Source organism: Exophiala xenobiotica (assembly GCF_000835505.1).
Source record: "Exophiala xenobiotica strain CBS 118157 unplaced genomic scaffold supercont1.3, whole genome shotgun sequence".
Taxonomy (NCBI): Eukaryota; Fungi; Ascomycota; class Eurotiomycetes; order Chaetothyriales; family Herpotrichiellaceae; genus Exophiala; species Exophiala xenobiotica.
This window is the reverse complement of record NW_013562492.1, coordinates 2377224-2398342: the sequence shown is the minus strand read 5'-3', so window position 1 is coordinate 2398342 and position 21119 is coordinate 2377224. Positions and strand designations below refer to the sequence as shown.

General features: G+C 52.5%; 7 protein-coding genes across 10 annotated transcripts; 4 read left to right on the top strand and 3 right to left on the bottom strand.

The window, feature by feature from the left end:
* Nucleotides 1-351: 351 nt before the first annotated feature.
* PV05_05101 (uncharacterized protein) lies at nucleotides 352-1869 on the bottom strand (the record flags this gene model as incomplete). The annotated part of the gene is made up of 3 exons (XM_013461572.1): nucleotides 352-1257; nucleotides 1308-1479; nucleotides 1529-1869. 3 exons carry the CDS (start codon nucleotides 1867-1869, stop codon nucleotides 469-471), a joined length of 1302 nt encoding a protein of 433 aa, XP_013317026.1. The 3' UTR covers nucleotides 352-468.
* Nucleotides 1870-2127: 258 nt separating this feature from the next.
* Nucleotides 2128-5183, top strand: PV05_05100 (uncharacterized protein). Its single transcript, XM_013461571.1, has 3 exons — nucleotides 2128-2557; nucleotides 2607-2980; nucleotides 3030-5183. The coding sequence occupies exons 1-3, from the start codon at nucleotides 2154-2156 to the stop codon at nucleotides 5066-5068; spliced, it is 2817 nt and encodes a 938-aa protein (XP_013317025.1). The 5' UTR covers nucleotides 2128-2153; the 3' UTR covers nucleotides 5069-5183.
* Nucleotides 5184-5624: 441 nt separating this feature from the next.
* PV05_05099 (uncharacterized protein) lies at nucleotides 5625-8053 on the top strand. The gene is made up of 5 exons (XM_013461570.1): nucleotides 5625-5745; nucleotides 5837-6029; nucleotides 6088-6859; nucleotides 6925-7233; nucleotides 7288-8053. The coding sequence occupies exons 1-5, from the start codon at nucleotides 5660-5662 to the stop codon at nucleotides 7563-7565; spliced, it is 1638 nt and encodes a 545-aa protein (XP_013317024.1). The 5' UTR covers nucleotides 5625-5659; the 3' UTR covers nucleotides 7566-8053.
* Nucleotides 8054-8434: 381 nt separating this feature from the next.
* PV05_05098 (uncharacterized protein) lies at nucleotides 8435-9505 on the top strand (the record flags this gene model as incomplete). Its single annotated transcript, XM_013461569.1, has 1 exon — nucleotides 8435-9505. One exon carries the CDS (start codon nucleotides 8435-8437, stop codon nucleotides 9503-9505), a length of 1071 nt encoding a protein of 356 aa, XP_013317023.1.
* A 1960-nt stretch (nucleotides 9506-11465) lies between these two features.
* Nucleotides 11466-13839, bottom strand: PV05_05097 (uncharacterized protein). The gene is made up of 4 exons (XM_013461568.1): nucleotides 13479-13839; nucleotides 13144-13373; nucleotides 11989-13008; nucleotides 11466-11872 (listed from the first exon to the last, which is right to left on the bottom strand). The coding sequence occupies exons 1-4, from the start codon at nucleotides 13573-13575 to the stop codon at nucleotides 11561-11563; spliced, it is 1659 nt and encodes a 552-aa protein (XP_013317022.1). The 5' UTR covers nucleotides 13576-13839; the 3' UTR covers nucleotides 11466-11560.
* Nucleotides 13840-14362: 523 nt separating this feature from the next.
* PV05_05096 lies at nucleotides 14363-18321 on the top strand. 4 transcript variants are annotated; one of them, XM_013461564.1, is made up of 7 exons: nucleotides 14363-14827; nucleotides 14932-15620; nucleotides 15705-16927; nucleotides 17029-17062; nucleotides 17353-17395; nucleotides 17461-17664; nucleotides 17739-18321. In XM_013461564.1, the coding sequence occupies exons 1-7, from the start codon at nucleotides 14522-14524 to the stop codon at nucleotides 18234-18236; spliced, it is 2997 nt and encodes a 998-aa protein (XP_013317018.1). In that variant the 5' UTR covers nucleotides 14363-14521; the 3' UTR covers nucleotides 18237-18321. The 4 variants fall into 4 exon arrangements, with proteins under 4 accessions (XP_013317018.1, XP_013317021.1, XP_013317019.1 ...); XM_013461567.1 differs by having other exon boundaries at nucleotides 17029-17395; XM_013461565.1 differs by having other exon boundaries at nucleotides 14363-15620.
* Nucleotides 18294-21029, bottom strand: PV05_05095 (uncharacterized protein). Its single transcript, XM_013461563.1, has 4 exons — nucleotides 20465-21029; nucleotides 20224-20389; nucleotides 20047-20177; nucleotides 18294-19991 (listed from the first exon to the last, which is right to left on the bottom strand). Exons 1-4 carry the CDS (start codon nucleotides 20797-20799, stop codon nucleotides 18338-18340), a joined length of 2286 nt encoding a protein of 761 aa, XP_013317017.1. The 5' UTR covers nucleotides 20800-21029; the 3' UTR covers nucleotides 18294-18337.
* Nucleotides 21030-21119: the final 90 nt, after the last annotated feature.

The following is a 21119-nucleotide window of genomic DNA, read 5'->3' as shown; positions in this document are numbered from 1 at the left end:
GCGGGCATGCACAGTGGAAGTTGATGGTGGGAGTGATGGAGTAGGAGGGGTTGATGGACTTCACACCTCCATATGGACCTCGGGCGATCACGACCCGATTGAAGCTGCTTGAGGACGTCAATTTCGACAATTGGTTGACGTGCAAAATCGGGAGATAATCTGTCAAGAAGGACGGCGAGTTGTCCCTTCTTCCTTTGCCCTTGGAGACCCTCGAAGACGGTCTCGTGCGGCTGTCCCGAAATCGAATCGTGGGGTTGATTTTGGACCCCCACGATGACCAGACAACCCGATGGAGGCGTCAGCAGGGCCAGTTTTCACAGCCTAGGGCCCATTGCTCTTCGGGCGTCCGGCGTTCTTTGAAGTACGGGTAATAGGCAGGGCCAAGCTCGATGTGTTCAGCCAGCCTATGGCTCACCAGGCTTGAAAGCGTCCTTGGATTTCTCCAAAAACATGTTGGGCGACACCAACTCAGCCTGCACGCCCTTCTCCCCGTCGTCGAAGTAGTTCAGCGATTGGGACATTGTCTTCGTCATAAAATTCGATCTCCTCGTCGACTCCATAGTCTTTCAAGCGATTACCGCCCGAATCTTGCCAGCCTTCCTCGCCGCTATTTGCAGCATCATCTTCGTCGTCGGTGAAATAATCATGCTCTAGCGGTGCTCCGTTCTCGTGTTCGAATCGTTCGTGGAATGGTTTCCTTCTCTTCACGCCATAGTGCTCTGCACGGCGGTGAAAATCAGCCTGTTGCCGCTGTTTGAAAGCCATCACCTCCTCCTCCGGCGATAGGCCAGCATGGTCATGGACAAAGGTGTCTTGAGGGTCGATAGGCCGCTCAAGCCTGGGCATTCGATCGGGATCTGGTGGTGGCCAGCTCGTTCCGGGATCTTCGAAGCCATTGGTCTCAAACTTTAGCCCGCTTGTTCTAGGAGTGGGTGCAAACGGCCAGAACCAAGCGATAATGTTCGCCGTACCCATGCCTTGCACAATGTTACTCCAGATGCCGATGTCATAAGGGAATTCATGTCGAACTATCCTGATCCTGATGCCATCCGGGCCATCCAGATACCCTCCTAGGGCTCGCGCGCGACGGAGCAGCTTCGAGTGACGTTCAATCTCCCAGCTCTCTATGGTCGTTATATTGCATCCAAGGCCCCAAACAGTGCGCAGAAAGGTGACCGACACAAGGAACAGTGTGAGCGTGTTGACAATGATGAGTATAAACAGAAGAATGAGTTGTGGTAGGGATGGCCCAAGGTACTAGAACAACCCGTCAACTACTGCATTGATGAAAGCAGGGGTACTCTTACGCTCGGTAAGTGCCGATTCTCCCAGATGACTAGTGCTCGCGAGTACAGGAAACATCCGAGATAGGACATGGCGGACACTGCATACCATAGGAACCGTATAAAGTGTGGCAAGGTGAAGTGGGACACGCAATTGATCGTCCAAGGACAGTGATGATCCATTTTCGGAATGCATCTAGATTGTCAACCTAGAAAGTCCATTTCTTCCCGAGAGGAGTGCCTACCTTTTGCATATTCTGCAGTGGTGAGATCGTGGGGGCTTCACGGCGTCGCATTTCCGACAGTAACGCTGCCTTGAGATAGCTTTGTCTGCAGCCGAGGCTGACATTTCCTGTTCGACATCGTCAGGTTGCCAGTTGGTGGGAACCCGTCCAGGATGGGTGGTGCAGGCACGTGCGTAGGACACCCATATGCACGCAACCAGTATGTTGAATATGACCTTCTCTCTATAGTCCAACGGGCCAGGCTCGATGTTGTAGAATAGGTACTGCGAAGAATATGATAAAAATGCCACAAGGAAGATCACCGCTGGCACTGCGAACTTTGTCAGTGCCGTATCTTCCATGCCGGTCAGTCACGGGAACAACGACAGCTCGTGGGTGTTTTCAGTCATGGAATCTTCGGTTCTCGAGCTTCGGCACTCATTGCCCTGGTACTTGAACACTCGCGGGCATCTTTGATGGATGGAAAAGATGTTGGGTGCAAACAAGGAGTCGTTTGAGGTTTGATGCCAAGGCCACTACAAATCGACGCGTAAAGACGCGTTAAGTGCTTTTCATCGAGGTTCTCAACTTTTTCACTCAAGAGAATTCATGATTGACATCAACTATCCTCGCAAATGAATGAAGAATGCCCATTGAGGTACTGCCAGAGACCACCTCGCGGGCTCTTGGCTCTTCCCTCGTTCTCAATGATGCCAAGTCGGTCGTGAAGGAACTCGTTGACAACGCCCTCGATGCACGTGCAACAGCCATCAGCATTGAAGTATCTAACAATTCCCTTGACATCATCCAGGTCAAGGACAATGGCACGGGTATCGGTGTTCAGGACCGACAACTCTTGTGCAAAAGAGGCTACACCTCAAAAATCAGATCTCTGGAAGACCTCACGCGGCTCGGAGGATCTTTCCTAGGGTTTCGAGGCGAGGCCCTTGCCAGCATCAAAGGACTGAGTTCAGCTGTGACCGTGACAACTCGAGTAGAAGGAGAAATCGTTGGGACGTCGCTGAAGTATGCCGCTTCGGGCATGCTGAGGTAGGTTGTGCAAGATCCAGCCGCTCTTAACCTATCATGACCATTTCAGTTCTTCTTCAGCTTCTCATCCGGTCGGCACAACCATACGGGTGCAAGACTCCCTCACAAAGATCCCCGTGAGGAAGCAAACTGCGCTCAAGAACAATACGAAGACATTGCAAGCCATCAGAAGTCTTCTGTTCGCAATCGCCTTTGCTAGGAGGGACGTCCGATTCTCCTTGAAAGTGCTGAAAGCGAAGAACCACAAGCTGAACTGGACTTATGCAGCAAGTCAGAATGATTCTATGATAGAAACCGCCACCAAGATTTTAGGAAAGGAAGTCGCTTCGGAATGCACACCTTACCAGATTTCCTCCGCCGATGTTGATGTGGAAATTGGAAACGGTTGGAAGGTGGAAGCTCTCCTTGTCTCTGCAGATGCGGGTTTGTTGCCGTCGATCCTATTCTGCGTCAGATTTGCTAATGCCGGCAGACCTTACCAAAGTCCGCAGTGTTCCTCAATTCATATCAGTGGACGGTCGACCCGTCAATACTGAAAAAGGTACACTGAAAGAGATTGCTAAGAGCTATAAGCGACATCTGCAACGCATCTACTCCACCGACGGTACCTCAATTTCTCGACCATTTATCTACATGCAAATCCGTTGTCCCCCTGAAAGCTACGACGTAAATGTTGAGCCTGCAAAGGACGAAGTCCTCTTCTTCCGGCCGGACTTGTTGATGTCGTTGGTCGAAAGCCTATTCCAGAAAGCCTATGGTGATACCGCTCGCATCCAGGTAGAGAGCGGAGGGATGGAAGAGTCAGCAATCACGATTTCGTCGCACCAAAACATATACGCGGCGGACCTGGAGGAGGTCGAAGAGCTAGCAAGCGAAGAACAAAAGGCACCTTCCCTGGAGCCAGCCGACTCTAAAGAGCATGTCGGGATGTTGAAAAATCCATTCACTATTGCCGCCATGAACAGACTAGTCATGCCAAAGAAGATGACAGCACCGGAAGAAGGAATGACAACCTCGGCCAACAATGAAGACATGCTTGTAGCAAGGACACTGGCTAACGCTGCCCCGAGTCTCACAAACACTCACAGAAAACACTTTAGACCGAGTCAACAACTGCTCTCTCCAACTCCCTCAGACGAAGTAGACCCGATACCGTACCAGAATCCTGGGCCACCGATGAGACCTTGGACCAAGAAGGCTCGAGGTGTCGCCGACGAGGACTCCGACTCAAGAACTTCCGATGACGGCGACGAACATCCCAAAGCTCTGCAATCAGGTCTGCAGTCATGGCTTACACCGCAGTCTGGACAACGCCGGCCATTGACACAAAGAGTCGAAAGCCGTATGGGGCCTGATCTAGGCTCATCTTGTGATGCTCCTGGCCCGCCTCCTACAACTCGCCTCCTGGACGCCAACGCCTTGGCTTCTCGTCCCTCAAGCGCTTCTGCAGGTGTCAAGCTGGGACGAGGGCAGAAACCTTTCAAGTCACCATTGAAGTGGCAGGCCCACGCTCATTCGCAACCTACGCAAGGACCTCCGTCACCAATCCATATCCTCGGCTCGTCTGGTCAGAGTGCTAGCTTAAACGTCAACGATAGCGGTCTCAAGTCGCAGCAAGAAGGTAGCAATCATTTCCCCATCGAATTCATTCCGCAAAATTCCTCCGGCCTCAAGAGGCGCCTGCTTGATCATCCGGAGACTGTCGAACCCTTCGCATCAAATGCAGAATTGTCTGATATTATGGATTTTGAGCACAGGAAGAAGGCCGCGATTGCTCACCAGAGGAGATTAGCAGCTACATATCCGTCTGCATGTCTTCAAGATATTCTGAGTCAATCGAACCAACCTAAACATGGCGGAAATAAAACCTCCGGGACTGACGAGCAGAGCTCGATCGCAGACCTTGACGCACGATTTGGCGAGGCTAAAGCGCCGAAATCGACGCAAACACCGTCCAAACCAAATCCTCACCTCCATCGCTATCTAGCAGCTAAAAGGGATCTATCTCATTCTCATCCCGATCAAGATATGGAGATTAGTCGACCTTCGGATGCTGATGAAGATAACTCGATCGAGCAACTCGTTCCAGACACCACTGAACAGCCACAATTGTCCGACGATGACCCAAGAGCGGTTTTGATGAAGCAGCAGCGACTGAAAGGGGCCAAGTCCAGCCTCTACCGCTCCAAATCATCCAGGCTACCGTTTGAGACAATTCCCCGCGACACCATGACCCTGCGGCTTATTGTTTCCAGCCCCATGTTCGACAATATAAAAAATATGAGGAGACATGTCGAAAGGCTTGCTCGCATTGACCCATATATAGGGTTGGGCGCAACAGTACTTGAAGAGTTATTTCTAGCTGACACTACGATCGACGAACAATGTTCTACGACACTCCGAGAAATTGTGAAAGCGAAATACCGCTATAAGAATTCCGATGGCAAAGAGATTGTTCCACATTTGAAGCTTGCGATTTCTGAGAAGCAACACATGGTCGAAGAGAGGTGATGATCATTTTGAGGGAATTGACCAGGGACGCTGAGGTCCAAATATGTACCATCACTGTATCTTTACCTGCACACCACCGACTCTGACTTTAGCTGAAGTACACCGCCGGCTGTGGCAGAATGATATTCTTATCATCTCGTGCACCTCATGTCCTCTCCGTACATCCCCGGAGAATGGCCATGGAGAAGTCCGCTGCTGGCATGGTTGGATTTTAATCTCTCCACCCCAACCATGTGTTTTGATGGACTTTGGTACCTGCCTGGCAGAGTCTAGCCCAGTGGACATGCCCTTATCTTTCCAAGCCTTGCGGTTGATCGACAGCCCTCGGCAATGATATGACAACATGATATGATTCTCGAGTGCAAACCACGGCCCTCACCTGTATGGCGCGCTTCCCCCAAGAAATGTCAAGACGAAGGAATGCTAGTCATGTCCTTGGCTGCGCACGGCTGCGATAAGGGCGAGAATGGTGTGTGGCACGCATTGGCTCTTCCAGGGTGATCTGTGCAGTCGTTTAAGAATAGCCCACGTTCCTTTCGGGGCGTACGGCTTCCTTCACGTTCGATAGTGCATGTTTCCACTTGCCTAACCATGAGATTCACCATTCCCAAGGTTGAGAGACCTCATCTCAAGGTTGCACAGCCGAAGTCAACATTCGCTGAAGGCAATTCACGATGGTGAGTCGCGTGTATTGAGATCGATGCCCTCCAGATTCTGAAGGACAACAAAGTCGTGATCTGACCCAGGGCTGACCTCTTTCATATCAAGGACGAACAAAGACCTTGACCCAGTGCCTCCCGCCCGTCGCAAATGGGGTGTGGTCTCCTTCATCAGCTACTGGATCTCGGACGCATTCAACGCCGCCACCTGGCAATTTGCCTCTGCGATCGTTGCTGTGGGATTGACATGGCGTGAGTCCTTGGGGATTGTCGCCTTGAGTTTCTTCATCATATCCTGGGTGGTAAGTGCACCGGTATGCCGTTGCTCTCATGCCTATCTCTGACACGACGTGCCCCCAGATCGCGTTCAATGGCGCCATTGGTGTTTTACACCACGTCCCTTTTCCCGTTATTGCTCGAGCGTCCTGGGGATTCTGGGGTTCCTACGTGGCTATAATTTCTCGTGCAATCCTGGCCATATTTTGGTTCTCAATCCAGACGATGAATGGTGCCAATAACGTCCGTGTGATGATTGGGGCCATCTGGCCGTCATTCCTGACTCTTCCGAACCATATCCCGGAGTCACAAGGCATCGACACGGCCACCATGATCTCCTTCTTCATCTTCTGGCTGTGTCAGTTGCCATTTGTGTGCATGCATCCTAATCAATTACGGTTTCTGTTCATGGCGAAGTCCATCATCGTCCCCGCTGCATGGCTGGCCGTAATGATTTGGGCATTTGCATCGACGAAGGGACACGATATCTTCCAGCAGCGTGCCACCGTATCCGGGTCGGCTTACAGCTGGGCTTTCTTGTCTTCAATGACCTCCACCATCGGCAACTACGCGACTCTCTCGGTCAACCAAGCAGATTTTTCGCGCTACTCACGCGTGTCAGTCAAATGGCAGTGCATGTACGTTCCCATGCTACCGCTCTTCTTCACATTTATCGCCTTCATCGGCATCGTCTCGGCTTTGGCTGGAAGCTACCATTGGGGAGTGGTCGAATGGGATCCCATGGCTCTGGTCTCGCATTGGGACAATCGCGCCGCTAGATTCTTTGCGGCATTTTCTTTCGCCCTCGCTGCGCTGGGCGTCAACATCTCGGCAAACAGTCTCTCGGCCGCTAACGGTATGCTACTCATCCGATAGATCTTCGGGCTGGCAAAATTTACTAATGTTTATGGGCTATTCTAGATCTGATGGCCCTTGCTCCACGGTTCATCAACATGCGTCGAGGACAACTCATCACGGCATTCATCTGCTGGGCGCTTGTTCCATGGAAGATACTGGCCTCGGCAGGAACGTTTCTTAATTTTATGAGTAGCTATGCCATTTTCCTGGGTCCTATAGCATCAATTATGCTATTCGACTTCTGGGTGATCCACAAGCGCAAGTACGACACAATTGCATTGTACAATCCCCACGGCATCTACCGCTATACCTACGGTGTCAACTGGCGGGCAATAGTGGCATTCCTCGTGGGTGTTGCACCCTCTTTACCAGGTTTTTATATCCTCCCGGCAACCCCGTCGCGATAAGCCGCTGATACATTCCCAGGGTTCGTCAATGGAATCAACAACAACGTCGACGTTGGCGTGGGCGTCCACCCTTACCAGTTTGGTTGGTTGCTTGGCTTCGTTGCGACGGCGTTGGTTTATACGACATTGTCGCTTGTCTTCCCAGCTAGAGAGACCTTCATCGAGCATGCTTTGCGACCGGATGAGGTTTTCGCCCAGCAGGGGCAGGTTGTGGAAGAGGACGGCGGTGCACCACGCGTGGAACAGATTGATCCAGAGAAGAGAGGGATCCGACAGCGACTCGAGAAGTTCTTGTGATGTTCAGCCAACTGTGTGTGAAGTGAGGCCAGTGCGTTGTTGGCTGGTCATTGACACTCAGGAGCAATCGTGGAGGGAAATTTTGACATGCGGTAGTATCGATGCTGTCGCTGGCAGTACCTCAGACGACAATGGTACAATTGGTTGAGATCGGTGATTTGTTCACCCAATTGCCATTCCCAACACTGGGTGCGTGAAGGCGCCAACTTGAATTTAATCGTCAGGGAAACTTCGTCACGCACCGAGGCTGCCCTTGGGGTCTGCTCTTGACTTCTTCACAGATCTGTCTTTCATACACCTTCGGAGAGCTTGTCTCTACAATACCTTACCACTGGACCACGAGGTACGGTCAGAATCGCTCTCCAAAGTCACTTTCTAGCCTTTGCAGCGGTGAAAGTCCAGTGAAGTTCGTGTCGACCGCCTTCACCTTTTTTCCGCCGCACCGAGCAAACAACTGGAACATTCTGCCGCACCAAACAAACAACTGGAGCATAAGTGAATGTGTTTTTTCACTTCAGTTTGAGATTTCATCTCTTCAATCCTCATCTCATCCCAACCTCTTCATTCTTCATCTCTTCCCACCTTTCCATCCTTTCTTAGTATCCTACTTTCTTCTCAAACTCAAGCCTCCTCTCCTTCGCAACACTGCGATATATATATATCTCTCTCTTGAATTGCGCACACGCCTCTCATACTGCCTTTGATGACCTCAAAGTCGCCCTCGCAAATCACGAGCGCTGGTTCCTCATCGTCATCGGCTCAGACCATATCAAAATCAAGTTGAGTGAGCACAAGGCCGCCTTGATCAATTGCCTCCAGTCGACATCTTCGCGCCCATTCGTGATGAGTGTCCGCATCCGGGACAGCTCATGCAGTTGAACGAGGCTCAGCTCAAAGTCGTCGCGGAGTATGCCCATGTCACTCCTGCTGGCCATGTCCTCTTCCATGGTCCTCCAGGCTGTGGTAAGACCTATTTCATTAGCCAGTTGATCAAGCCATACTTGCAACACTCGAAGAAGATGAAGATCATGTTGCTCAGCCCCACCAACAACGGCGACGACATACTCTCCCAAACAGCACGCTCGACCATTACCGAACTTGAGACGACGCCGGCAATTCCAACTCGCAAGGTGTATTCGGTCAGAATGCACACTCCAGACACCGAGCGAGACATTGTCATGCAGGAGACCAAGAAAGCTCGGGGCAGACCGGAAGATGCCACACCTCCTCTTGCCGTTCAAGGACTCGACCAAGCGGACCAAGATACCTTGACACAACTACAAACTGCCAAGATGCTCAAGGGCCATTACGACATGTCTGTCAAGCAGCGTTTTGAGTTGATCAATGACGACCGTGTGAATTTTCTCACCGACTTCTTGGGATACAAGATGCTCGAGACCTGCGGTTACTATGAGACCGGTCCAAAGCCGGAGGCTGACAAGGCTGACAAGTCTGCCAAGTTCAAAAACTTCCTCGAGGTCTACCGCCAGTACGAAAACGGCCACGATCTCGACAAAGCGGCCTTACAGTCGTTGAAGGAGCATACCAAACAGCTGGAGACGCATACTCTTTCTCAGGCCGACGTGATGTGTTCGACTCCTGACAACATGGCCAATGCTCGAGTCTTTCGATACTACAATAATGTCAAGCTAATCGTGCTCGATGACGCCGCTCGCGTTCCGGAGCCTGCTACACTCGCGGTCTATGCTCACTACGCGGGTTGCACTGCCATTTTCTTGATTGGTGACAAAATGCAACTGAAGTTTGTCGTCCCCGCCGCTTCGAATGTGAAGGACCGCATGGTCAACCAGCTGGAGCTCTCCTTGATGACTCGCCTTGAGTCTGCAGGCTTTCCAACCGTGCTCTTCGACACCCAGTACCGTATGGTACCAGAAATTGCCGCAGTCATCAACGACAACGTGTACCATGGTCCTTGTTAAGAATGCGCCGTGCACGGAAGTCGCCAATTGCACCTCCTTCCTAGCGCAGAAAATCATCGAGTTCAACAAGAAGCACTATTTCCAGCCGCACAGCATCGTGTTGTTTGACGTCCAGAACGCCACAACAAAGACTACGGCCACCAACTCTCGTTATACCGAGACCATTGCAATGCACAGCCTGAATCATGCTGCGAAGTTGATGGAGACTTTGAGGGCGCTACCATAGCATACCTGACGTGTTATCAGGCACAATATCGGATCCTGGCGGCAGGAAAGGAGAAGATGATCATTGCGAATCTCAACGTTGAGGACTTCACTGTCGACACCATGCGACCGGGAACAAGGAACTGAGTGGGACATCGTGATAGCCGACGTACTGATCGAAAACACCGCCGGCTTCCAGAAAATCCTCAACCGGCTCAATGTGCTTTTCAGTCGTGCGAAGTATTGTCTGTACGTCCTCGTTACCAAGTCGCAGATTGGCGGTTTGCGTGATGCCAAGTGGCTCAAGAATTTCCTGTCCAGCTTCCTCCCGTATCGGTACTGAGGTCTTGGAGGGAAGTCTCGCCTGTGGACTGCGGGACGTAGATGCCATGGTACGATTACTGGTGGGTGGTCGAGCGTGGGTGGTGGTTACGAGGGAGGTCTAACGTACTAGTACTCTCGAAGTACAGGTTTGTGAAGATGTAGGAGGCTCCAACCACCAATCAACCAAACAATACAATCAACCACGTCAACCTGTGCACGTCAACCCCCTTCCTATCTAGCTTCCCGCCATTTCTAAGTAGCAGTAATACACTCGAACAATTATTCTTTTTCCGACAATGTATCTCCTTCCAATTACGGAGTACATCTCAGGAGGTTGAACGATTTTACGACGCACACACGACAGATCCGAAGGGGCAGGGGGATGTTATGAAGGATAGCGCAGTTGGCAGTTTCGCGTCATGCCCAGGACCGCATCGCCTGTTTTTGTAGAAGTGCAGCCCAAATAACCAAGTCCCGCCATCAGACGGGATGTGTCCTGCCAACGTCGAGGTCTTCTCCGTTGCGTCCCATCGTCGTGGAAGAGCTGACTATCGTAGCAGGAGATGAAGTGAGTCGAAGGACAGTAGAGTCTCGAGACAAGATCAAAGGGTGGGGGAGGCGGACCTGCATAAGCCAAGCCAAAGGACTATTTAGCCACGGCTACTTCGAAAAAGCACATTAGACCTCCCTTACAACCACGACCCACGCTCGACCAACTCCTAGTAAGAGTACCATGGCATCCACGTCGCAGTCCACAGGCGAGACATCCCTCCAAGCCCTCCTCTCGAGCCTCGACGTCCTCCTCCACGAGCCGACGTATGTCTTTCTCAGCATTCCCGATTCACAATTCGTCGCGCCTTTCCCCGTTCCACTGCACGATATACGAATGTTCTTCCGCGAAGCTGAAGGCGTGACTCTTATTGTCAGGCAGGACGTCGCCGAAAGGTTGGAGTTGACGTTGAACGACCACCAGAACCAGTACCCTTGCCGGATGATCACGTGCAACGTGCACTCCAGCCTCGAGGCCGTGGGCTTCATGGCCCATCTTGCGACCAAATTGGCCGAGAAGGGCATCAGTGTGAACCCCGTGAGCGGGTATTTCCACGACCATTTGTTCGTGCCCGTCGAGAGGGCGGAGGAGGCCGTTAGGATCTTGGAGCAAGTCAAGCAGGACGCTCACGTAGTAGTAGTGAGTGGACAGTAGCAGAAGCAGAAGCACTCACGAAATTACCAAGGCTGACCGAGGCCTCTGGCACCAAGGGTTTGTCAAGGCTACTAAGTCATTCATTAGCGGCCCATTCTATGCTGGTGGAAAGCTGGCCTGGTCAACGACTTCTGTCACAAGTGTCAAGAGCATCTCCTGTCCGGGATGCCTGGGGCTCCATGCGACGGACCCTCAACAACGCCTTTCATATGTTCCGGGATATCATCGCTTCATGGTCGCCACTAAGCACATTCGCTCATCAAGTCATAACATCATAACATCATCGTCATCATCATCACCGCTCATTCTTCTTGGCTGCGCAATCAGATATCTTTCGGCAGCGTCTCCACGTCCTGGACATCCTTTGGTAGCACGCTCTCGCTGGCCACGGTCTCGCCATCCCATCGCGACTGGGCATCCAGCATTGTCTGTGCCGCTGTCTCCGGTCCGGCGACAAACTCTTTCACACCGTGCGCCGGGAAGAAATGATGCAGTGCGATGAACACCACCGCCGAGATTGCGAAGCCCACCAGAAACGAGATGTAGTACAATCTCGTCCAACCAATCGACACGCTAATCGAAGAATTCACGTTGCTCAGGAAGCCCGGCAGGGAGGGAAACACGCCCAAGGCCCACTATCAGCCCGCATACATTAGCCATGTCCAGCCGCCAAAAGAGCGTGAGCGGAAAGAAGGAGCAGAGAGTAAGGACGGAGAGGGAAAGCGGCTCTTCTCGAGGCTGATAGACCTACCGCAACTGGCGCCCTCCAATTGATGCCCCAGGTATACCAATATACACTGCTCTTATCCCCCCTGAACAAATCGTCGACCTTGATCTTTCTCCTGTTCACAATGTAATAACTCGAGATCATAAGGCCGATCATGGGTCCGAGAAAGACACCGTAGGAGCTGAGCACGGCGAGAAAGGTATTCGCGCTCGCCAGCAACTGCCACGGGTTGACCACCATGCTCAACAACGCCGTGATATACGCGCCCCTTCGAATGTTGATGAACGTCGGGAACGTCGCGGCCAAGTCGAACCCGCCACTCAACGCGTTACCAGGGATATTGATGCCCCATTGTGAAACCACGAGCGCGGCGCCGGCAAAGAAACCCGCAGCCCGACTTCGACCGCGGCCAGCGTGCATCATGGCGATCAGCAGGTCCGGCAGACTCCACAGGGCCTCACCGTATCTCTTCTGGGTGGCCGCCGTGACCAGAATGCCTATGACGCTGGAGATGATGCTGTACGTCGCCGCGCTGGCGAGTTGGCCGTAGACGGCGTCGCGCGGGCGGCGAGCGAACCTCGCATAGTCGGACTGGTTGAGGATCCCCGCGGCGATGCCCCCGATCGAGCTGATGATGCCGTACAGGATCGTCCAGCCGATGGATTTTTCCTGGGTTGCGGGCTTCGACGAGATGGTGTCGCCGAAACCCTCGGGGCCCATCGTGGCGAGCGCCCAGATCAGCAGCACGACCTCGAAGACCAGGATGCACGCGACGCCCGCGTAGAGAAACGCCTTGAGCTTGTGCGGCCGGATCCAGATCAAGGGAAGCGAGATGAGGCAGAAGAGCATGTAGCAGAGGAATGTCGCCGACGTGAGGCCCGTGGTGTGGATGTGGTTCGGGATCCTTTCTTCCAGGTTCGGCCAGATGGCTTCAAGGCAGACGTACACGCATTGTCCGCCGATCCACGCCTGTACAGAGTACCAAACCAGCGAGAGGAGGATGCGGTTGTAGATGACGAAGCTGCTGCCGTAGAGACCCCAGACCTGTAGTACCCCGGTGTCAGAGCGTCAGAGAGATGGGCTGGTGAAGTCAAGGATGACGCTAAGAAATTCATGGTGCGTCTGGCCATGGCCATGGGGTCTTTTGAGGGCGGAAGGGAGGAAGGAAAGGGGACTCACATATCTGTTCGCGATAGGAAACCCAAGATGGTAGTATGCTCCCGGCATCGAGTTCAAGACAATAAACAGTGTCGAGAGACAGGCGCCGACGATGATGGCAATGATGGCTTGCCACCACGTCAAGCCCAGCGCGATGAGAGAGCTTCCAGTCATATAGGTTGAAATGTTGGTGTTGGTCAAGACCCATAGGTTGTGAAACGTCCAGAAAGTCCATGTTCGTCGGCCCTTTTCTGAGGTTGTTGTCATGTCAGTTTGAGATGTTCGCAGACAACTACAGTACTAAGACGGCGACAGTGATAGCGATGGCTTGTCATTGCCTAGGTTCTAGTACGTACCGATGGGTTTGATGTCGTTGTTGATCCATCGATCCGGCGTTGTCTCGCCCTCGTAAGGGACTTCTAGTTTCTTGATGAGTGCTTTCATTCGCGCCATTGTTGCGTAGAGTCGGCCAGCAGAGAGTGGAATGAGCAGGTGGGTTGGAGGAGGAAGAGGAGGGAAATAGTGACTTGAAAGTGAGTTGAGAGTAGAGACTCTGGGGATGGATAAATGGAAACGAAACCATGTGATTTAAGGGAGGGCTTGTTGAACGTTCAAAGGTCCTGGGAGATTGTCAGACTATATACCCAAGGCATGTAGGTAGATATCTTGGTTATGATACTACTAGTAACTACGGAGTACCTAGGCAAGGTGTCGTGGGTGTCCTATGGTTTCTACCTCGAGGGCTCTCGAGGTCGCCTTGACGCGTTCATAATTCCAAATTGATATACCCCTTCGGTGGCCTTCGGTGTCCTTCGCTATCTAGGCGAAATCCAGACCTCTTGTCAAGCTACCATGGTTCCTTATCTCCAACGAAAAGCTCAATGCACCATAGGCCACCAAGTCTGGGGGAATCCGGCAGATAGCAACGGTTTACCTCGGAGGAGCAAACAACCAATCAGGCCTTGAAGAGGCCGAGGCTCACCAGGCTAAGGGAGCGAAGCTCTGCATAAGTACATCCACCACCTCCACGTTACCTCCCCAGCTGCGAATAGCATCTGATCGACGCCGAGAGTTGGTGTGTCAGAGCCACCAGGGCTCCGGTAGTTCCACTGTAACCCTCAAGTTTGGCGGCTTCAGGCCCGCACAGGGCCTGCGTCCTTGCGGCGGACATCTCCAGTGGCCTCGGAGGATGTTCTCGGAGGAGGACTTCTAACGCCAATTCCAAGGCTAGTGATAGTGTGGCCGATGTTCGGTAGGCGCAAAGTTGGCATTTGGCAGGAGAAGCGAAGACGACATAAAAGTTTCTCGATGTCTCTGTGCAAAGTCGACTTCGAGCTCTTGAACGCTGACAGGATTCCGCCTCCCCAAGGATTGTTTATCGGGCATACGACGCAGTACGATGTATTATCGAGTAGGAGTGGACGTTGGAGGCACCAATACTGACGCTGCAATTCTCGATATCAAGGCCCTTGACACGCCATCCCGTGGCGTACTGGCCACATGCAAGACATCAACCACCACACACGTGACGCTTGGAATCCAACGCGCTGTGAAAAGCGTCCTCCAGGAGTCAAAGGTCGACAGGAGCAAGGTGATCAATGTTGCCATTGGGACCACCCACTTCGTCAACGCGGTGGTTGAAAACGATGCTAGAAGGCTGAGTCGGGTGGCCGTCATAAGGCTGTGTGGCCCATACACCAAGAAGGTGCGTGTGTGTCCAACCCTCCGAGTTTTGAATCCGGCCTGAGATGGTATACTCCGGAGGCAGTGACTCCGTAGACCAGTGGTGACTCATCATGGACTGACCAGATTCCCCCGTTCTCGGATTTCCCTTATGCATTGCGAAACATCATCGAGGGCCCGCACTTCTACCTCGACGGCGGACTCGAGATCGACGGGCGGGAGATCGCGCCGCTCAATCCTGCGCAGATCAAACAGACAGCATCCGAGATCGTCAAGGCTGGCATTCGGTATGTCGCTGTCGTGGGGATCTTCTCCGCCTTGGACCATGCAGGTATCCACGAAGAAAGATGCAAGACTTTGCTGCAGGAATTTCAGCCCGAGTTGTCTGTGGTGTGCTCCCATTCCATAGGCGGGCCAGGACTTCTGCCGCGTGAAAATGCCACCATCCTCAACGCATCCATTCTGGCGTTCGCTCGGAAGACCATCAAGGGCTTCAGACTCGCCATGTCGAAGCTCGACCTCTCGTGCCCGCTATATCTGACTCAGAACGACGGCACGCTTACCGATGCCGCAGTTGCTGCTGAATTGCCCATCAAGACGTTCGCTAGTGGTCCGACAAACAGTCTCATGGGAGCTGCGTTTCTTCAGGGGCTGGACCATGGTGACAAGAGGATGGCCGACAACCAATACGTTGTTGTTGATATCGGAGGCACGACGACTGATATCTGCGCGTTGCTGCCGAGCGGGTTCCCCCGCCAGGCACCGAATTTTGTCGAAGTTGGCGGAGTCCGTACTGCTTTCAGCATGCCGGAAGTGTAAGCCTCACCCGGAATGAGCAGCAGTTTTGCCAAAGGCTCCTTACCCGTGACACGCTTTCCAGTGCTAACAACAATGAATAGCTTCTCAATCGGTCTCGGTGGCGGCAGTCGGGTCCGGCAGAGCAAGGACGGAAAGAGAGTAACGGTTGGGCCGGATTCTGTGGCCCTCCGTCTGACAACGGACGCCATGGTGTTTGGTGGGAAAGTCATGACTGCAAGTGACATTGTGGTTGCGAATGGTGCAGCAATCGTTGGACAACCGGAGAAGGTCAAAGACATTCCTGAGGAATTGATCAAAGCTGCCAAAGCAGACATCAAGAGACAGGTGGAAAAGGCCATTGATAATATGAAGGTATCTTCGGCTCCAGTGTCGGTCCTGCTCGTGGGCGGAGGCTCCATCATCCTCACAGAAGGCTTGTACGGCGTGGCAGAATGCCTCCGACCACCTCACCATGATTCAGCAAATGCTGTCGGCGCCGCCATCGCCAAAGTAGCTGGAGAGATCGATGTCATTGAAGTTCTCGCAGGACGAGATGAGGATGCGGCGATCGAGGCGGCCAAAACTGCGGCCATCAATGCTGCCATATCGAACGGGGCAGACGAAAGCACTATCCAGATTGCAGAACTGAAGAAGATCCCTCTCCAATATGTTACGAACAAGGCGACTCGCTTTGTAATCAAAGCCGTTGGAAACCTCCACGTGAAAGGGGGAGTTGCTCGTCACGCCCAGCAAAATGGCTTCGTCAATGGCGTCGACATCGAAGAAGATGTCGAAGCAGCTGTCGAAGAGGTCGAGAAAGCTGAGGTTGCTAAGGTCGAGCATGGAAGCATGGCCAAACCAGCCCTCGGAGTTGATCTCACTCAGTACCGGCCAAAGGTTGAGAACGGCATCTGGCACATTTCCCCCGAAGATGTGCAATTAATCGCCTCAGGCTGCGGTGTTCTCGGCACTGGCGGAGGAGGCTCATCTTACCTCATGGCGCTCTACACCTTGAATCTCCTCCGCCAGGGCGCGGAAATACGTGTCATGCGCCCAGAGGATCTCAAAGATTCCGACATCTGCGTCTTTGGCGCCGGGTACGGCGCACCTTCTGTTAGCGACGAGAGAGTGTCATCAGGCGAAGACGTCTTCACAGCCATTGAAGCAGTAAACACCATCATGGGTATCACTGACTTTCAGGCAATCGTGACCGACGAGATTGGAGGCGGAAACGGTCTGGTCACCATGCCTTCGAGTGCTCGTTATCGAAGGCCCATTGTGGATTGCGACTTAATGGGTCGCGCCTATCCAACCCTTGAACATGGTAAGCCTTTTCCTTTCCCGACAGATCATACCATACAAGCACGCACCTTCAATCGTCTCTTGCTTCTGTCTTCATGGGGCAAATTTGCTGACGATTTACAGGAACCCCCTATGTCTACGGTTTCCCAGTATTACCGTAAGTTGCCTGATTGTCTTGGAGGCATATTACACGCACACCCCCTATTGAGGCTTCAGTGGAATCTGCATGCTCTCAGACTTTATCATGGCCTTGGGCCGGTCTGATCTGCCGCCTGTATTTCGAACTCTGCGAGGCTCTGCTGTGGCTGTGCTTGAGAAGGGCGCCTGCCCTGTGCGAATCCTGTCCGCTCAGTCCTTTTCTCCGAGCTGGACTTCCCACCCATGTCTCCTTCTCCCCCCCTTATGGTCAATGTGACCGTCGCTGACACCATCTTTCAATATGTCCAGGGTCGCGACCGCCGATTGCAAGGGGAACTCTTCCGTGGTCGTTGTATGTGCCCTGCCCCCACGCCCCTTCAGTGTGACTGTCTTGTATGCTAAGTCAATCTATCCCAGACCGCCGAATCCAACAGAATGGTCGAGAGCTTGATCCGCAATACGTGCATCGTTTTAGGAAATTCTACCGGGACTGCGGGAAGACCACTGAATGGGAACGTTATAAAAGATTACACTGTGCCAAACACCATCTCGCAAGCCTGGTATCTGGGACGAGCGGTGCATCTGGCCCGACAGACGAAACTCGATTTCATCAAGGCCATCGTAAGTCTGACCAATACTAGTTACCCCACATCACTAGCATCCAACAAACAATTTGCTAACAAAAAACCGGGCAGTCTACTATAACACCAGTCACAGCCCTCTACACAGGCAAGATCGTCGACGTAACGCGCGACGTGTCTCGCGGGTATACCATCGGAAGAGTCGTGATAGCTCCGTTGAGCGCCGACGAGGCAGAAGACTCGGAGTCGTCGTCGAAAGTGGTGACGGCCGAAAAACGGCTTCTGGTCATACCCTTCCAAAACGAGTATCTGTCTGCAGCCTATGTCGACGACGAGAAAGCGGAAGGCAAAGAGGACGTGATATGCACAGTCCCAGACCTGATATCCATCTTGGGCCAAGACGGTGAGGCATTAGGATCGCCAGAGTTGCGCTACGGTCTCAAGGTCAGAGTGATCGGTATGCCAGCCCATCCGCTCTGGACGTCAACTCCAGAAGGACTAAAGGTTGGAGGCCCGGAGTTCTTTGGCTTAAACACCGAATTCAAGAGTATTGGCGAGTATCAACGTCCGCGAAGTGTCATCGAGGAATTCGACACGTCAAAAGAACCATAGACATAGTTTTGGAAAACAGCATAGCGACACGGGTACGTCTGAAATACAGGATTTATTGCGACTCGGCTCAATCATTGTGTGTATTGCACTCTCGAATATACCTAGCCTTCTCCTGCGACGACTGCTGGTCTTGTACTCTTTCTCCTTGGATCAATGCGTTCTGACTGGGCAGTCGGCGGGCTTGTCAGTCCATTGACCTTGACCTCTTCCTTCACTGCCATCTCCTCCTTCTTGCTTTGCGCATTCTGCTCCAAAAATGCAGGCCTCCATCGCAATATGACTTTGGCAGCCGCCGATTTGGCCTGTGCGTCTCCCTCATGCCAGATAGTCTCGAGTGAGTCGAGAACGAGCTCCCGGACAGGCGGGCGCAGCATCAACAGATACTGCATGGAAAGAATGCACATACTCAGACGCTCGGGATCCCTTGCTAGGGTTTTGACTCTGTCCAAAACATCGCGGTCAACGGCAGGAATCTCTGACAGAAATCTAATCAAAAGGTTCTTATCCCTGGCGTCGAGATAAGGCAGTAGCCGGTCGAGGAGCCGGATGACCCATCGGCTGTAGTTTGGCAAATGTTTGAACTCGGGGTGTGTTTTGGCTGTCATCTTGTCCGCATACCACTCTTCCGTTAACCATGAAATGGCAATATTCAATCGAGGTCGGAAATCATCCAAGATGTACATGAATAGTGTTTGCCGAATGCGATTGGCGACGTCGGGGGCTTCGATGTCTTCCGATTTGATCAATGTGTTGGATTCGTCACCTTCAGTCAACGACTGCACAAGATCATCTAAGCCGGATGGTGCCCTGGTCGCGAGACGCATGAGGATAGTGATCCAGGAATCGCGATCATTCGAAGTTGCGGCGAGGCGGTTGAGGCCAAGTTTGGTCTTTGCGTGTGACTGGCCGGCAGCATCAAGAGAGGTCACTAACTGGAAAACATGCCCGACAGTTTGATCAGATAACGTGGCTACCTCAGCACCTGTCAAAGGGGGAGGCTTGGGTAATTCGAAAGGTCCCAATTCAATTGCTGGTTGGGCCAACTCCTCCAGGGCTTTTTCTGTAGTACGCTCCACCACATGCTCAGGGCCAGAGACGAATTCCGGATCATAATCGTCCTCGTCATCAATACCCGTCGGACCTGCCATGGGTATGTCGGGAATTGGAGTACGTAAGTTGACCTTTTGCAGATGGGTGTATCTCGCTCTTACCCACCCAATTGCTTCATCCAGCGTGTTTGAGTCCACATGCTGCAAGAAGACGGCTGTGACTGTACTGACAATATCTGGGGGGAGAAGAGTGACATCGAATTGCTGAAGGCTGGGATCCTCGGTGAGGGTGTACAGGTGGGCGAAGGTATTCGGTGGTGGTGACATTGGGGGAAATTTGCGTGGGCCTCCTGTGAGCTTCTGCCTTTTCGCATCATCGAGGCCGTCGGTAGGTTCTGCCGGCCGCTTCTGCGCTGTGGTGTCTGAGAACAAGGCCGATCTCGACTGCTGCAGACGCATCAAGTATACGTGAATCTTTTGTTCCAACGGGTGATTAGGGCATGTTCTCAGGACCCATCTTAGCAGAGCTCGTGTTGTTCTTTCCATTGATCGAACTATGACCAGGATGCGAGGAGTCATTGGAGAATTGACTTGCTTCATCGGGTTGAAATTCAGAATGGAGGACACGATTTTGGTAGAGATGGGAGGCCTGCTTCGGATGAGGATGGCTAGACAGTTGAGCGTCGCATCAACGAGGATTGGATCCCTATTCCTGTGTCAGCGACTTATCCTTGCACAAGCAGTGGGAGAATGGAATATACATCGAGTTCTCCTGGAAGACCCCCAATAATCTGTCCAGCAAGCCCGATGCTTCGGCCTCGAGATTAGGTAGTTGCAAAAAGGGATGCGTTCTGGGCACAAGGGCTAAAGATATTTCGTTCTGGTCCGGACGCTGGATCAAATTAGCACAGATCCTAAGGCCTTCGAGAGCGACTGACTCGGGGATCTGAAATGACTCCTGGTGTCTCGACCTGCACCACCTTCTGCACGAACTTGATGCAGCATATTCTGACGGCAACTGGAGCAGAATCCATCCGTTGGAGGATGTTCAACTTCATGGCGCTCATGTCCTGCCACAACGCAGCCTCATTTTGACGCGAAATACTACACAGACAGGTTAGAAAAGAGTCCACAGTATTATTCAAGGGCATTTGCACATAAAGCACGGGTATCGCGTACACTCGTCTGAACACCAAAGGGTATAAACTAGCAGCTGCCTGTACCACGCTCTTGACCACTTCCATGTCCTGTGCTGGCGCATCCAGCATGGCTCTCAGTGGCGGTATCACCTCCGACGAGAGCTGTTCCTTTTGCGAATTCGATAAAGAAGGGCTTGAGAATGCTTCGGCGAGAAATTCGGCGCCCCATCTTCGAACGTCGAGATGCGCAGTTGAACCGATGATAGGCAGGATACCGGGAAGGACTTGGTTGTACACTTGAGGGTCTGCGAGAGCGAGTTTACGCGCAGCTTCAAGCTGAGGGATCATCTCAGCTGGAGTAGCAGCCGCAGCCATTGTCGAGACACACGGATGGGAGCAAGATCACGAGTCTACAGACAAGGTATCGACGATGGCTTGACGAGGTTCCGAGATGATGAGATTGCCGGCATTGGATGAGAGGAGGAAATCGCGTGGGCTATTATGGCACATGCAGCTGCTCGACTCCCAAGAACAGAAGAAAGTATTATACACTTTGCGAAAGAAAATAAAGGTGATCAAAGAGATGGATGAGGTGGAGGTGGTTGAATATTGAACATAGTTGATCAGCCCCTGCAAGCAATGACGATGTTCTAGCGGCCGCATTCTTCAGCCAAATCCTCTTTTTCTCCAGGCCT